This window comes from Pteronotus mesoamericanus, unplaced genomic scaffold (genome assembly GCF_021234165.1).
Source record: "Pteronotus mesoamericanus isolate MK-2021 breed Mesoamerican mustached bat unplaced genomic scaffold, CSHL_Meso_final scaffold_85, whole genome shotgun sequence".
Lineage (NCBI taxonomy): Eukaryota > Metazoa > Chordata > Mammalia > Chiroptera > Mormoopidae > Pteronotus > Pteronotus mesoamericanus.
The window spans coordinates 1511542-1528211 of NW_026555329.1; the positions used below are offsets into that span (position 1 = coordinate 1511542).

Here is a 16670-nt window from a genome sequence, read left to right on the forward strand (position 1 = left end):
CATGTCCTTCTGACTCTACTGCTGTCACTGTCCCTTTCTTTGGAAGTAATTTTACTATTCAAATCAGGCAGTCAAATGTTTTTTGTAAGCACAGAGGTAAATCAGCCATCACTTTCTCTTGGGCATAATAGGTTGAAGTGTTTGTTCTATGTTTTTATAGCCTAGTGTTGACTTTATCTGAAGGGACACCCTTGAAACAAACATTTTTAGTACATGATGGTAAACATGCCATTGTAAAGCAATTTTTTAAAGTCCGCCTGTGTTACTATATTTTTGTCCTTTTATTGTCTATTGATGCCTTATTGAACGCACTATGAGTACAGACAGGACACTGGCCGTATGTGCCTAGGGAGAACTCACTCCAGGCTTCTGGCCTGTTTACCACATCCTTACCACATCTACAAAATCAGTGGGTCTGAAGGCCAGAGGAGTTTTCAGATCTAAGAAACCATGATTATGTACCTAATATAAGGACCAGGAATGCCTCTAGAGTATGCCTCTAAGACAACTAAGAACATATGTAGTATCAGAATGTCACCTAAGCAAAGCTTCAGTTCATATATGAAGAATTAGTAGGGTGGGTTAGTTCATGCAAAATAAAGTGAGTCTTTACAAAATATGAGTAAATGCCTGAGGTAAAGAAAAAATCAATCTTAAAATCCAACATCTTGATTCAATGTGTAAATTATTTTTGGCTCATTTATCATAAAAATATATTTATTAAATTTGACCTATCAAAGCTTTCTTTTAGAAACACTGCAACTGATAGCAGGTTGTAGAGACTTATGGATTAGTGAAACCTAGTCCCCTTACTTCCTTCATCTTTCACCTGCGCATTTCTGGCACTTTCCATCTCTGAGCTCTCTTGCATGAACTACCTCTGTTCCCCTCCATGCTTTCTCTGGAATTAATTCCCCATTGACAGTTTTCCTCCAGAGGACAAAGCTCTCTTCTTCAGAGTTCTCTGTGCTTCCTAGTCTGCACGATGTGGGTGCCTAACACTCATCTCTAGGTGGTACAGCTCTCTGGGCACCTGTTTGGCTGCAGCTTTTGCATTGCCTTCCCTTGTCCTGTCACTTAGTTTGGTGTGTGTCTGCCAGATATTCTGCCTGCTCTCAGCTTAAGGCCTTCCCAGACCGGGCAGCTGAATGCACTGCACAGCTGCCAAAATTCTAATTCAAGATCTAGAATTCTAACTCCTGCTCTTTAGACCCTTGTTTGGCCCTGGCTCCAGCCTCCTGCCAACTGGGTCCTTGGCTCATTATCAGGCCCACCCAGGCCCTGCCCCCACCCGCAAGTGGGCCCCGGAAACCATTCTTGGCACCAGACTGAACTTCAACAACACAACTGCCCCAACCTCACCCAACCCAGCTCTCATCTCAGCATAACTTGTCACCTTGTGAGCTGGGAGACAGAAGAAATGAGCAAGAGAGGAAATGTCATGGGTGAGGAAACTCATCAAGCCCCATCATTGTGCCTGTGAAACTCTGCTGTGCCTTTACTCTAAATACACACATGAAAAGCCTTAACAATCCTCTTATTACAAATAACACTAGAGATGAGTATGGTTTATGGAGAGGGGAATACTATGTCTCTATGTATCTACACCAGACAGCAAGTGAAATTTGTCTAAAGGAAAAACGCTAAATTCGATAAACCTGCATTAATTAAAAAAGGCACTGCTGGATCATAAACTCTGATAATGTAATGTTCCTTAGGCACTTAGAAAAATGCTATAGAAGAACACACACTTAGGTAAAAATATGAGTGCAGCTGGGGTGGGGGTGGGGACAATGGAGTAATTGATTCTTGGGACAATGGTAGTTTTCAGGGGAGCTACCAAATTCAGCTGAAGTGCTGAAGTGGTCCACGTTAGGGTTGGAATGCTCACAGCATGATGCAGTCTTGATTGATTGGAGAATCCCTTCTCTTTTAAATAAAGAGTAAATTTGTCCCTTGCCCATGTACCCACTCCTTTTAGCCTTAACCAATGCACTGTCCTTTCTGCTCTGACAGTTTGCTCCCAGGAAGACAGACGGGTTAATTCCAGATCTGAAATGGGGCAGTGGGGGAGCTGTAATCTGGGGAAATAGAGTCATTTTAGTTTTTGTTTCCGCAAAAGGAGCAGGGAATATAACAAACGTGGTACATATGTAAAACACAGGCAAATGTACTTGACAATCAAACACTCTATTTTGAAATTTAAATAAAGCTAAGATTTTCTTCTGGCCTAGTGGGAAACTTCATTAAAATCAATTAGTGAGTACAAGCCTCCAGAGAATATGGACTTTTTTTTTTTTTTTTTTTTAAAGAAGGTTTAGAGAGTAAGGTGCGCACAATTACCTTTCCTGGGTCCCCTGTGAACGCCAGTGTCACCCCCAGACAGGTGGCCAAATGCAAACACATGTCCCTGAGCGGGGCCTGGATAACTCCCGGAGTGCCCAAGGCTGGATGCATGTGTAATTAATGGATGTGGATATACCACGACTGTAATATACAGAACCAAGCAGGCTCCAAGCAGCTTGCACGTAGCACCAACTGCGAAGAGCAGGCCCCGCGAAATAAAAGTTGAAGGCAGGCGCTCCCAGGTGAGGCCTGGGTCCAGGAGCCGAGGCTGGGGCCGCACAGCTGTTGCCGCGCGCCCGGATCCCTCCTCCCAGCTGCGGCGGCCTCACCCCCTCCCCCGCCGCTCCCGACGCCGCCGCCGCCGCCGCCGCCGCCGCCGCCGCGGCCGCCGCCTCCCCTCAGCCTCCCGGTCTCTCCTCGCTCTCCCTCCATCGCTCGCGCCCCCTCTCCCTCCGTCCCGTCCTCTCGGCTCCCCGCACCCCGCCTCTCTCCCCCTCCCCCAGCCCCTCCTCTTCTCACCCCACCCTGCCGCCCTCCCTCGCTCCCTCCGCCCGCCCGTCCGGCGCTCGCAGAGTCGACACCAGGGGGGCTCTCGATGTAGCACCATGACAGGCATCGCCGCCGCCTCCTTCTTCTCCAATACCTGCCGCTTCGGGGGCTGCGGACTCCACTTCCCCACCCTGGCCGACCTCATCGAGCACATCGAGGACAACCACATCGGTAAATGGCCCGGGGGTGGGCGGGGGTGCCCGCTGCGAGGAAACTCCTGCCCGGCAGAGAACCCCAGAATGGCCAGGGGTGGCCGGGAGGGAGGCGGGCGGCGGCGGGGCGCGGAGGGTGTGTGCAGCCGGGGGCGTGGGGGTGGCGGGATGCGGAGGCGCGAGGTGCCTGGGGGGCGGGGAGCGGGGTGGGGGTGGGGCAGGGCGCCCCGAGGTGCCGCGGGCGGGCGGCCCGGCGGGTTGGGGGATTCCGAGAGGCGTGCGCGCCGGCTACGAAGTGGTGGAAGGGGGGCTACGCCGCGGTGGGAGGAAGGACCCGGCGGCGGGGAGATGCGGCGGCGGCGGCGGGGCCGGGCGGGCGGCGGCGGCGGGGCCGGGCGGGCAAGCGGCGGGTGCTGGGCAGGGGCGCGGAGTTAGTTGGCCCGGGTGGTCAGGACGGCCTGAGGCGCCGGGGGATGCGGGGGGTGGGCGCTACACGCCGCCCGCCGCTTCCGCCCGGGCTCGAGCTGTCAGGGCTCGGCTGCGGCTGCAGCGGCTGGGAGGTGGGAGCGGAGGGGGGGGGCGGGGGTGGCTCCACCGCGGCAGCCATTCCGCTTCCTCCTCCCGCCGCCGCCGCCGCCACTGCGTCCTGTCAGCGCCGGTTGCTAGGTGTGGTGCGTTGGGAGGGGGCCGGAGCTGGTGGCCGCCGGTTAAGGACCGGTGCTCGCCTCCTCTCCCGGCCGAGTCGGGGACGCTGGCCCTGGGGACCTGGGCGCCCGCCCCTGCCCCGGCCTGGCGCGGACGCCAGGGCGCTGCGGGCGGAGGTCCCGAGTGCACCCGCGGGCCGCGCCCAGCGCCCCAGGGCCAGGCTGCCCAGGAGGCCCTTGCGGCTGCGTCCGCTGGAGAGCTGTCCCCCGGGGCCCGCAGCGGGGCATTTAAATGCTCCTGGGCTCCGCGATTTGCTTTTCAAATAGTGGTAGGCCCGAGTTGCGCCGGTTGCGCCCGGCATCGGCGGCGGCGGCGGCCTGCGCAGTGCCCCCGGCGTGGGGACCGCTGGGGAGGGGGCGCCTCACGGGGCGGCTGCTCCCCCTCCCTGCCCAGGACCCCGGGGCCTTTCAACAAGTCCTTTAATTCGCAGAAGTCCTTGCACACATTTACACTCCTATCCGGAGCTCCTGCAGGGGCGGTGGGTCGGGTTCATACGGCGATCCAGCCACCTGCGGAAGGTGTGGCCGGCACCGATGAGTTGCCCTGTGCAGGTTGGAAGGTGAAGGTGATGCCCCAACGTGGCTGTCTAATCGGGAGAACCTGTAAATTGCCCCAGAAAGTCATTTCCAAATGAATGGTATGGATTCAGCCATGTGGATGCCGCTCACGTTTCTACAAAGTTGAAGGAATAAATCACGACTGCTGTATATTTATGCACGAATAACATCAGGCCGAGCCTTATGCTCCTTTGCTTAGTAGGATGCTTCCTCTTCGCACACAGTGGGTGCTTGTTAAGCGTTGACTGCTAGTTTAGAATGGGATGTGATGGGCCATCCGGAATGAGGAAAAAAAGTCATTGAAAATGTCCACAGAATACCTTTCAAAAGACCGTCCTGATGAGTAGTGGACCAGGTTTTAAAACATACAAAGTTTTGAAACATCCATTTAATACCTTCCGCCCTCTCCCCTGATAAAAGGGTGACAGACAAGCGAGGCAAGTTTTAGTTGTCTTAAAAGCAGGGGTGTAATGGAGTTAACAAATTTGCTGATTCATTTCATGAATGAAAGTCATAACTGGAGGTGCTTACAGGATACATCCGATTTTTCCTGGTGGGTAGTTTAAAATTATACTAAAACTCCAGTAATGCAAAGTTCCAATAGAAATTGTATTAGCTCGAGTTCCTCTCCTTACTTTCTGAAATAGAAACTAATAAATATAAATAAATAAATATATATATATATAATATATAAATAATGATTTCTGACCTAAGGAAGACTGTTATTGCACATCTCGTTCACTCTGGCTAACAGTTATTTCAGGGTAAACTAATTAATGTAAGATAATTTTTCCACATTGTCCGCCTACTTGACAAGCTGGTTAAAAGAAAATATAAATTATATTTATTAAAATGTGTGACAGGATTTAGTTTGTAATCAACTAGATGATTTAAAACTAGTAGTTGGTGAATCGCAAGAGCTTTCTGAGTTTGCAGAATTGTCTTTAGAACTGTGCAAGCATTTTCTTGAGAGTCTTAAAGGTTCCACAAATTTTCTTCAACTCAAATTTTAAGTAATAATCACCCCCAAAGGGCTAGTGTTTTTCTCTTAGTGAAAATATTGAAAAATTATGTTTATAACAATAGCTGTGACTTAGGTGAACTGCGTAGTAAGGGTAATAATTACTATACTTTGGAATTAGTTTGAAACTGGCAAACTTTATGGAAAGTAAATGTTAAAATGAACAAACAGTTGAAATTACCAGGCTTCAGAGACCATTTCAACTATTCCTCAGCTGGGGAGAGGCCGCTTACTTTCAAACACCAGCTCCATATGCAGAAAGAAATAACAAAAATAACCTGATGCAAAAAGAATAAAAAACATGATTAATAGGCAGTGTCATCTAAATATACTTTTGATGAAGAGACATGACTGAGGGTATATCAGACAAAGCATTTAGTGAAAGTCCTATTGTTAAAAGCCGTATTTATTGTGTGTGGTTTAGTCTATAAATTTTTGGAGACAGTTAGATAGTTGTTTTTCATGACTCATTTACTGATTTCATGTCCATGTCATTGAGTGGCCACAGAAAGATGTGTGAAAAGATGACTAAGAGATATATGTTAATATTATCTTTTTTTTTTTCCAAGGAGCTTGTTATTTAGCATCATAAGAGTATTAGAGAGATACTGAGGAGGCATTCCCATTTGAGGAGGCATTCCCATTCTGGGGACCTTTCTGAGTTAATAGGTAATAACCTTTTAACCACCAGTCAAAATCCTTAAGCAGTAATGAAATGAAAGTTTATGGGAATATGGAGCGTTTCTTGCTTGAGACATTGTTCAAGGCCTTTTAAAAGTGTACAAGGCTCAAAGTTTTCATTAAAACTGTATTTAATACAAATTAAGTGCATTGAGTATAACTGTCTCTATTATCATGCACAGTACATGTACACTTAGCTCTTGTTTTTAATTATTTTCCTGTACTCCTTTGGAGTCATCGCTGGTCTAGTACTGGAGCAGCTATCTCAGTGTACAGCCTGAGTATCCCAGCAAAAACCCTCCCCCAATTGAAATTGCCTAGAAATCCCACAGCCCTGTAACTGATGTGTTTCTCTATCAGCCTCCCTATCAATTTGTTCATAGCCTGACTCTGTTTCCTGGAAAAGGGAAAAAGCTGATCAGGATTTGTTTGCTTCTTACCTATGAGTAGATACTTCAGTTCCTAAAAAACATTTTTGACATGCACATCCTGGGTAGGTAAAGTTAAACTAGTAGCTAGGAATCATAGACACAGCAAGAGCACTAAATTTAGCACTGAAGGTCATGTCACAGACTCATGAAATGCCTGCTCGTCCCTCTATCCAGTGCATCCCAGTGCTGTGAACTCTTTCGGCTTTGGTCTCAGAGAGACGACTGGTTAATCATTCTTACCAGATTTGTAAAAGTGCCTATGTAGTTTGAATTTACTTGTGTAATAATATATATTGAGCACCTATTTTGTACTAGGCGCAGTTTTAAGCGTTTGGTATTTTTTGGTGAACAAATGTTGTAGTGGTACAAGATAGACAATAAATAATCAACATAAGAAGTGAATTATATAATATGTTGGAAGGTGATATGGAAATGGGAAAGATTAGAGCAGACTAAGGTGGATTGGGAGGAGGAAATATTGGAATGTTTAAATGGTTCACTAGGATAGGCCTCACTGAGAAGCTGCTAGGTGAGCAAGACACCCTACAAAAGTGAGGGAGTTAGGCATGAGGATGTACAGGGAATGTTAAGCTCCAGGCAGAGGGAACAGACAGTGCAAAGGCCCTGAGGCAGGCCACACTTCTTAAACTGAAGCACAGAATCTGATCCAGTTCCGTTATTCCTGTGATAGTCCTAAACTAGCAGGTCATTTGGAATTTTGCCCAGATATTAGGAACCTCAGCTATGCTGTAATAGACTCAGGGTTTCCTGTGAGGGGCCCATTAGGAGATGGAGCATTACTGACGAATTGTGGCTTACAGTAGCTAGGACTTGGCACTTACTGACCCTGAATATCAGCAGGTTTCTTGTGAGTCTCTACATGTTAGTACCTTCATCTCTAAAACCCAGGTAATAAATCCATGCTGCTTCATTTCTTAGAGTAGATTTCAAAACCCTCTTAATTAATAAAGGTAAAAGTCTCTGGAAAGCAAAATAAGGTAGTTAACCATCAATAATGAAGAATTTTGCTCCAGTGATAGTTTAGTAAACATTCGCATTATATTTTCAGAGAAGCACCATGGTATACTAAATAGGTGGGTATATGATACGTACTAGGCCCTATTATCTCTACGTAATAGGTGAAAAAATTGAGGCACAGGGAGTTTCCGTGGCTGGTAAGTATGATCTGGGATGTGAGTTTCAAACAGAAATGCAAAGCTGAGCCTGTGCCATGTTGCCAAATAGGTGAAGAACTAGACGGTACCGTCTCTGCCTACCCCACGAACACAGTGGATCTGTGTTTCCGCCTTTAGAAAGTAACTAAACTCTTGAGATGAGGGTCATCTGAGAGGCAGCATAGTGAACCCAGCTTCTTTGGGTTCAAGTGTATACCCCTGTCATTTGTCAACTGTTTGACCATGGACAAATGGCTTAACTACACTGTGCCTCAGTTTCCTGAGGACAATAACAACACCCCATGGAGTGGCTGATGAGAATTAAGTGAGCTAATGAGAGTAAAGTTCTTATCTACAATATTAAATGATCAACATCCAATTTTTTGCCATTTTGTGCATTTACTAAATAAGTATGTTTGGGACCCTTCTGTGCAAGACTACATTAGAGGTTAACAGAGTGTGGGTTGTGTCCACCTATTTGTGATGCAGTTTGGGGCATTTTACAACGGGCAGGCCTGTCATTGGGCCCCTCCCAGGAAAGACTGAGAATAGTGTACAGGAGACCCTTCAAGAGTCCAGTGTTGGGGTTGCAGCCTCCCACCACTTTCTCTTCTGTGTGGCCAGAGGTACTTTAGATGCTGGCAAAGGCTTTTGCCGCTGTGGGCTGGAAAGTAGTGTCAAGGCCAATGGCTTCCAACATGGCCTTTCCTGTGGCCTGTGTTTATTTGGGAGAAAAAAAAAAAAAAAGCCAGGACTAAAAAGAAGCACTGTGTCTTGGGCCTGTAGGCACAGTCCCACGAGGGCATTTCCTGTGGGGAAAAGGAATGAGTGAATGAAAAAGTGAATGAATGAAAGGCTTGTCCCCGCCTGTTCTGCTCTCTGCCTGCACCCTGTGGCTTGGCGTCAAGACGCCCTCTTACTCCCTCCCATGGTTCACAAGAAGGTCCCAGGTACAGAGCCAGGGAAAGTTCCAAGTGTGTTTGTGTGTGTGCATACCCACATACACTGGGGAGGGGAACCCCAAATCTAAAATTGCGTGACATTTTTCAAAACACCATCTTCAGTAGTTTTTCCTTGTGCTTACTTCTCTCCTGTACACAGTCAGCTGACCGTTTCTGAAACATTGCTGGTGAACATCCTGTCTCATAAGTTTCACAAACTTCTGATGGGTTTCCTTTAGTGTACATGTTTTCTGATGTGTGACTGAAATGTACAGACAGAAAAACCTTGCTGCTTGATACTGACTGGGTTGAAAAAGCCTTCTGTTTCTTTGGAAAATGGTTTCCTTTAGAGCAGCACATACATACATGTTGGAGACATTTCCCATCTTGACAATTCTAGCAATGCAAACTGACAGCTGTTTTCAGAAAACCCCGATTCTTCATGTCGATTGTCGATTTTTCATGTAAAGAAGCCGCAAGGATGGAGCAGGCTGGTGACACTTGAGGAGAGCGGCTTTCCTAGGACTCTTGGGAGCCAAAGGCCTTGTACTTTTAGACTGCGGTCTGTGAGAGGGCACAATGCTGTTGACCCCCTTAAAAGTCCTCCCTTTTTCCCACCTTTTGCTTTAAGGACGAAACTGTATCCTGCATGTCTTTGTCTTTCTCTCCCTTCCCCATCCTTATCCCTGACCTCGAATCCTGACGGTGCAGACCTGTTATGGGCACTGCTGCAGAGCTACTTGCTGGATTGCAGATAGTACATTTTGTTGTGTGATGAGGTAGATGTGTTCCATATTGACCTGGCTACAGTGTTGAAGAGCAAGTGTTTATTTAGAATCAAAATTGGAAACAGCAAGTGTCAGAAATTTGTTTGTTTTTAAAAATGTCTCATTTAATAGGCTAAATCAGTTTAAAGAAATCTGCAGTTTCTGCTGCAGTAAGCACTGGAAGGCATTAGTTTTTACCTATTTTTTTTAATCCTCACCCAAAGACATTTTTTGTTCGTTGCTTATAGATAGAGAGTAAGAGAGAAGGAGAAACATAGATGCCAGAGAGAAGCATCAGTCGGTTGCCTCCCAAATGCTCCTGCATGGGGCACAGACGCACCCGGACTGGGGATTGAGGATTGAACCCCTAACCTAGGTATGTGCCCTGATGGAGAATCGAACCCACAACCTTTTGGTTACCTAATGATGCTCCAACCAACTGAGCCACACCAACCAGAGCAGCTTCCACCTATTTTTCCTTACTTTAAGGCCAGCTGCAAAAAGAGACCAGACTATTGGATATACCCTCTAAGGATGAAGTCTTCCCAATAACTCGCTCTCCACTTTGGCAGGAGTCAGAGTGACTCCTCTTGAGTCACTAACTACAGACTCTCTGTCCAGCACCGGCATTGACAGTCTCCGTGGCAGAGTGGCCCTCGCCTGGCTCACCCACTGACCTCCTAAAAGAAGCCTTGTTCACTGTCTGCTAGGCTATAATGGTGACTTTCTCCTGAGATAGACTTCCTAATGACATGGGTGCCATGTTATTAGCAGGGAAAGACTTACTGTTCCTTTGGTATTATGCATAGAATACATACACACAATGCATAGATAAATGTATATATATTTATAGATAACCATATATATGTATCTGTAAATATTCTTATTTACAGATACATATGTAAGTAAAACTATAATATATATTAAGGTATGATACATTAATAAATAATGCATGTACATGTATTTATACATGTATGTATATATATATACACACCATATATATATGCGTGGCCAAATATACATGTGCATATATTTGTGTGTATATAATACAAACATACATTTATATTGTACATGCATTCTCTGTCCCTGTTAAAATCAGTATGGATAGTGAGGACTACCACACACATTTTTTGAGTAATTTCCTATGTGCTAATATTTAAGACAGTACTTCTTTCCTCCAAGGAATTGAAATTTATTTGGAGCGACCAGACATGTACAGATTGACATGAACGATGAATAATAGTAGGAACCATAGAGGCAGATATATCGTGAAGCTAATGAAGCTCAAACCTCACTTGTACAACACATGTCCTACCATTTTTAAATATATTTGCTATTGTCCACCTAGCCCTTTCCAGGGTGCTGGAGAAGTCCTATCAGTGTACACAGCAATGCATTCATAAGATTGATCATAAGTTGTCAGATTTGAAAAAGTAAGATTGGTTCTGACTGGTGTGGCTCAGTTGCTTGGGCATTGTCCCGCAAAGCAAAAGGTTACAGGTTTGATTCCCCCATCAGAACTCATGCCTAGGTTACAGGTTCAGTCCCCAGTTGGTGAGCATATGAGAGGCAACCAGTGTTTCTCTTCCTCTCTTTCTACCTCCCTTCCCCTCTCTAAAAATAAATAGATAAATAAATAAGAAAAAATAAGATTAATAATTTTTGGTTAATGTTTTCCTTCTCCATTCTGACTTCTCTGTAACATTTCTCATTGGGTTTAGTTGAGAGTATTTTTGAGATATAGCTAAGGGGAAATGAATTGGGGAGCACCTTTAGTTTGGGTTTGGTGGGATAAATTTATACAGCCCACCGTCACCTCTGGGTCTAGGTAAGTTATTCCTAGCCATCCTAATGAGGGAATCGCTTCCGAGGGGCACCATGTGCTATGCCAACTCGCCTGGGTCCTTCCACACAGAAGGAGGGTCAGAGGTAGCTTTGCAGCATGAATGCATACTATGACATCTGAGAGTAGAGACTGTTTTGAAATGTATGGAGCTATAAGCTAGTCTGGAAAATCCTACTTCTAAGATATTTTGAATTAGAGTATTATCTGAATGTGGTTAATACAGATGTTTCTTCTGTTAGAAGTATGCTCAATAATACAAATATACATTTATAAATGAATCATTTTTAATGAGAATTCTGTGTTTAAATTTCTTGCTCATATGTATGTATATACACACACACACACACACATATAAAATATAGGCTGGGAGGGTGCATGATCATTCCATCATCACAGAAACAACAACGAAGACAATAATTTGGCAGTTCTAAAATGGGTGTAATTACTGAACTGTCTAAAGGTGCTAACCAGTTTTTTCTTTTTCAGTGATATTTATCAGGGGATGGGGGACTCCTGACAAACATAATACCTAACACTATACACACTTACAAACTTCTCTTTTACTTAGATTTTCAAAATTAAAATAATGGCATGATGTTCATGTACATTATTTTTACAATGCTTTTGGGCCAACAATACCTAATAGGACCCAGCTATATAAATGTTGGGAATTAAGAACCAAAGCCTTGGTGGCTTTTAGCACATGTTTCAAGCCCTGCCTGCCGAATGCTCCCCCGGCAGCATTCACAGAGAGAGCGCACTGGAGGTCACATTGCTCCACCACCAGGCCTTGACCGCCTGATGCTGGAGCCTGTCTGGGCTTAATGTCGAAGCACCCTTTTTCTTACCTAACTTATTCAGTGAAAGTTTCTCGAACAATAATCTGGCTGCCCGGTTCTCGGTACATGGTGTAATGATATAAGTAATGGCAAAAGCAGGAGAATCTGTGGAGACAGATTTGTGCAGCTTACTGTGTTAAGTATACTGAGCACCATGGTAATAAGCATAAATAAGCATAAATTATGTCCAGGCTTCCTCAGGTATCAAACATCAAATGAAGGAAATGAGGCTTTGGAGTTTCTTTGTAAACTCAAGCTAAGTACATATTACAGAAAGCCTTCATCTCAGAGATTCCAGGTTGACTTTCCTAGGTCTCTCTCCTTCCTCAGGAGAGAAGACAGGTTGGTGGGTGGTGGACTAAAATTCCCTTTTAGCAATCAGCAAGGTGTTTAATAGCCCCAAGTAATCTATAGATAGTTTGGATGGGAGATCTTTACCCAGTCGATCTTTTGATAGGGTATTTCTGACACTAGAAATCTGGGCTTTGGCACCGGCTTAACCCAGTGGTTGACAACATGTGATTAAAACTAATGTGCCTCAATGTTTTTCCCGAGTTGGAAACTCCTTTCATAGGTTGGCTTTACTTCTTCACTTCCAGGGGCCCACACCAAAATATCTGCTATTAATATATACAAACATCAAACAAAATATTTGGTCAAGAGATGTAAAGCTGTATGTGCATTTCACTTCAGATGGAATAAAGATGTAATATTTTGTCAAAACCTGGAAAGATGATAGCATCTCAAGTGTTTATGTAAAGTAATGAGAATTGTCTTATCTGTGGCTTGTAGAAATCAGTCTTAATGATTTACAGGTCATACCCTATGTATCAGTGGAGTTTATGTCAGTTGTATTTACCTTGGGTCACCATCAGAATCACTTGGGTGAACCTGGAAAATTAGGGGTATCCAGACTCCACCTCCAGAGCTCATGATGGGACTGATCTGGGTGATCAGGGTTGGCTGGTTCTAATGTGTTGTCTGTGTTGGAAACCCACTGTTTTACATTTAATGAAATAATTAGAATTGTAAGGACTATGGAGTTTTTTTAAAAATCCAGCTTTTATAGAGGTGTGATCCTTTTTGCATTTCCCTACAATAGGTGTCACTTTTAGTTTTACAGAAGGCAAGTGTTTAATGTAGAACAAGTTTGAAGGTGTGATGCTATCTCTGGTACGTAGTAGACATGCTCCAAATGGGGGGCCTAAGGCCCTCACACTCAGGACACAATGTGTGAGTCAAGTGACCAAGTCCAGTGTCAGTGGGAGTGGTGGGCACTCGGGCAGACTGGAGAGCCCTTGCTTCCCTTACAAGGGCAGCTGCTGCCTGCCTCCGGCCTGCTGTTGCCATGTTGGAGTGTAGGCCCTTGGCTGGCAGATCCTTTTATTAGTGTTAGTATTTGAGATAGAGAAGCTAGGAGTTAAGATTTTTTATGTGAAATCTATCTTTGAATGTTTGCAACTAATACAGATGGTTTTAAAATATTGTACAAGAACACCACTCCACGTAATCACTGTATTTAATAACAGATATTAATGATATGCCATGTGTTTTAATGAAGTTCATATGAATGCTGAAATGTAAACTTTTGAGGACCATTGTTTCCAGCAAGGAACCTATACCAACTATAGAGGATAATGGAAACAATAATAGTTTTTAGGTTTAAAAAATTTATCCACATCTGTTTATAAAATGGGTAACTTTTTTTTAACATACAAGCTTTGTGATTGAAAATGTTTTGTTTATGTCAAATGCTAAACTGTGAGCCTTACTCCTGAGAGTATGTTAAAATTATCATCAGTTGCTTTTCCCTCAGGTGGGTGGCGGTGGGGAGAAGGATACCTCAAAAACTCTATCCTGAGTGTTTTCATCATGGCTACCCCCCCCCCCCGCCAAAAAAACACCTTTTGCAGAAATTTGAGCATCGTATCACTGAAAAGCCGGAAGGAAACTTAGAGGTGATCTATTCCAGTTAGCACGCTCCCTAGTGAAGAAGCTGCCGTGACTGAGACTCACGGGTGAGCGGGAGAGCTTGGCCAACAGGAGCTGAGAGGACAGCGGTAGGGTAGTGGTTCCGCTGGGGGTCCTGGAGCCACTTGCCTTGCCTGGGATCCTGGCTTTGCTCCTTCTGTCACGTTCTCTGCATCATTTCCTTCACCTCTAAAGTGGGAGCAATAAATGGTGTATGTTTTTAGTGAGATACCACGTATATTCGGTGTGTTAGCTGTTCAAACTCTAGTGAATTCTGAAGAAGAAAAAGCTCCAGACAGTTCCCTTTGTTGAACACTGTACTGGAGGCTTTACCATAGAGTGGTTCGGGGCGCTGCCTTGGATCCTGCTGGCCGCATGACCTTGGCCAAAGTCATTTAACTTCTGTAGGCCTCAGCGTCTGTCAGACGAGGATGGTTAGTCTTTATCTCAGAGTGTTTTTACGAGGATTAAATAAAAACATGCAAACAAAGGTCCTGGCAACTAGAAAGCACCCCATAAATGTTAATACTATGTGACTGTAGCATCTTTCTGCACCCACGATGATGCTCCTATGGCCACATTCCTCAGATTAAGAATAAAAATAACCTTATACATTTCTGGTTTTTGTTAAGCATTTTTACTTTGAGATGTTTGGTCAAATTTGATTTCCCTAGTAGAGTTTTGGTTTGTGTTTGTACAAGTCCTACTGAGTGGTCGCAGGAATCCATGAGCTGTTAAAACATTCCACACACAAATTCTTGCTGTTTCAAAATATACCAGCCTTAATTTAGTGTTGTTTATCCAGATTTAAGTTTTTGAGATGTTAGATCACATGATTACAAAAATGACTTCCATATTTAATAAATAGAATTTTTCATTTGGGAAAAAAGACATTTAAAGGGCCTAGAGAGGTTTATTAAACTGTATACAGAAAACATAATTTTTTCATGTACTAACTAAGCAGTGGAAAACCAGGAGATGATTTTGTATGTATTGTTTGCAAAGGTTTATTGTGAATCATTCAAACGTACTTGTAGGGCTTTGATGAAAAAATCCAAGAACATGACTGTAAGGACTCTAACAAAATGCCATTCTCTCCTCATTAAGTGGCTGTGTGTCTCTTTAATACTAGTCCTTGAAATATCACACACTCAAATACTAGAAGCTTCACAGGAAAGTCCCCGGATGGACCTTGTTTGAGAAGTTTGAGTGACAAAGGTTGAGTTGTTTACTGATTGTAGGAATATTTAAAATACTTCATTCTTAAATGGTATTTGACAATGATTGAAATCATTTTCAGTCATGTAGAATAGATTGCAACTGGTTTTCCCCTTTGGAGAGTATGCCAGGATCCCATACACAGGCTGGTTGTCCAGGACTTACCAGAACTTGAATGAAGAAATGGTTTCCTACTCTTTAATTACTGAGGGCCCCTTTCATTTTTGTTTTTTCTTTTCCCTTCTGCCTCCTACGGATCCTATGTGTTGAAATATTTTTGTCTAACAAACAGTCTGATTTAATAAGTCATCAAATGCTTTGTTTTTCTGTTTTTTTCTTGCAGTAACATCCAAAACTTTTAACTTAGAAAGTAAATGTTTATTGAGTGCCAACTTCATGGGCACTGAGAGCTGGAGGTGCAAGAGTGAATGACACATTGAAAGCCCATGCCCATGGGAGAAACAGACAAAACACAAATACATAAGATAATTTTGAAGTCATAACGCTGTGAAGAAAATAGAGTGAGTCAGGAGACACAGGTTAAGAGGCCCATTTGAGATAAGGTAGTCGGGGGTGGCCTCTTTGAGTGGGAGGTGACTGGGAAGGGACCTGAGTGAAGTAGGGGAATGAATGAGCCATTGGCTGTTTGTTCCAGGCAGAGGGGCCAGCAAGGACAATGGTCCTGAGCAGGAGTGTCAGATGTGCTTGAGGAGCAGCAAGGAGGCCGGTGTAATGGACCCAGGGCATGTGGAGGAGCACAGCGGGGGATGGTCTAGGAGCAGTCGTCAGGGGCCTGCGTGTGTCAGCCTGTGTGTGTCAGCCAGTGTCACCAAGGAGTTGCAATAGCTCCAGCCCCAAGTGATGATGTGGAATGTTGTGCAGCCTTATAATAGCTATTTCCACTATGCTTTTTGTAACATTCAACAGCTCATGGACCCCATTCCCACCTTCAGAGCCCTGTGGCAACCAGGGGAACCTTGGTGACCTAGATCTCTTCAAATCTAGTTTGCTTTGTGTTCAATTCTAAAAGCCCTGTTTATATTTTGAAATCTATCTTGAAATACAAATTTTTGACTTACATAATGCATTTAAGTAACGTAACTCATTTAGTGTTTGCCATCTTATTTTGGAGTGGGTGTGAAAATAAGGATTATGGGTAATCATGATGTGTTAAAAAATAATGTTGGGTACAGTTTGCAAACTCTCTGGGGACGTATAGATTCTTTAAAATTTTTCTTCAGGAGCTTTATGAAAACTTGCATAGATTTTAGTGGGTATGAGTGTTGGCAGAAGATGAAGGAGAGAATGGTCTTGGAACCGGTAACTTAAAACATACTGTCAGAAAGACAGACAAATTGCTGAGGGAGATTACATAGACCGTGAGCCTGAACATATTATTTCACCATCAGTACCTTATTTTATTTTGAAAGGTAGTATTTTATGTAGCTTGTCCAAGAAAAATAGATACTGG

The 16670-nt window shown here is 44.2% G+C and overlaps 1 protein-coding gene across 1 annotated transcript in view; it reads left to right on the top strand.

Annotated features, from left to right (window-relative positions):
• The first annotated feature begins 2889 nt into the window (after nt 1-2889).
• Nucleotides 2890-16670, top strand: part of JAZF1 (JAZF zinc finger 1) — a 302566-nt gene continuing 288785 nt past the window's right edge. Inside the window, exon 1 of the mRNA XM_054563892.1 lies at nt 2890-3066. Within this exon, the coding sequence (XP_054419867.1) occupies nt 2952-3066 (115 nt within the window). The 5' untranslated portion in view covers nt 2890-2951. The remainder of the gene's footprint in view (nt 3067-16670) is intronic.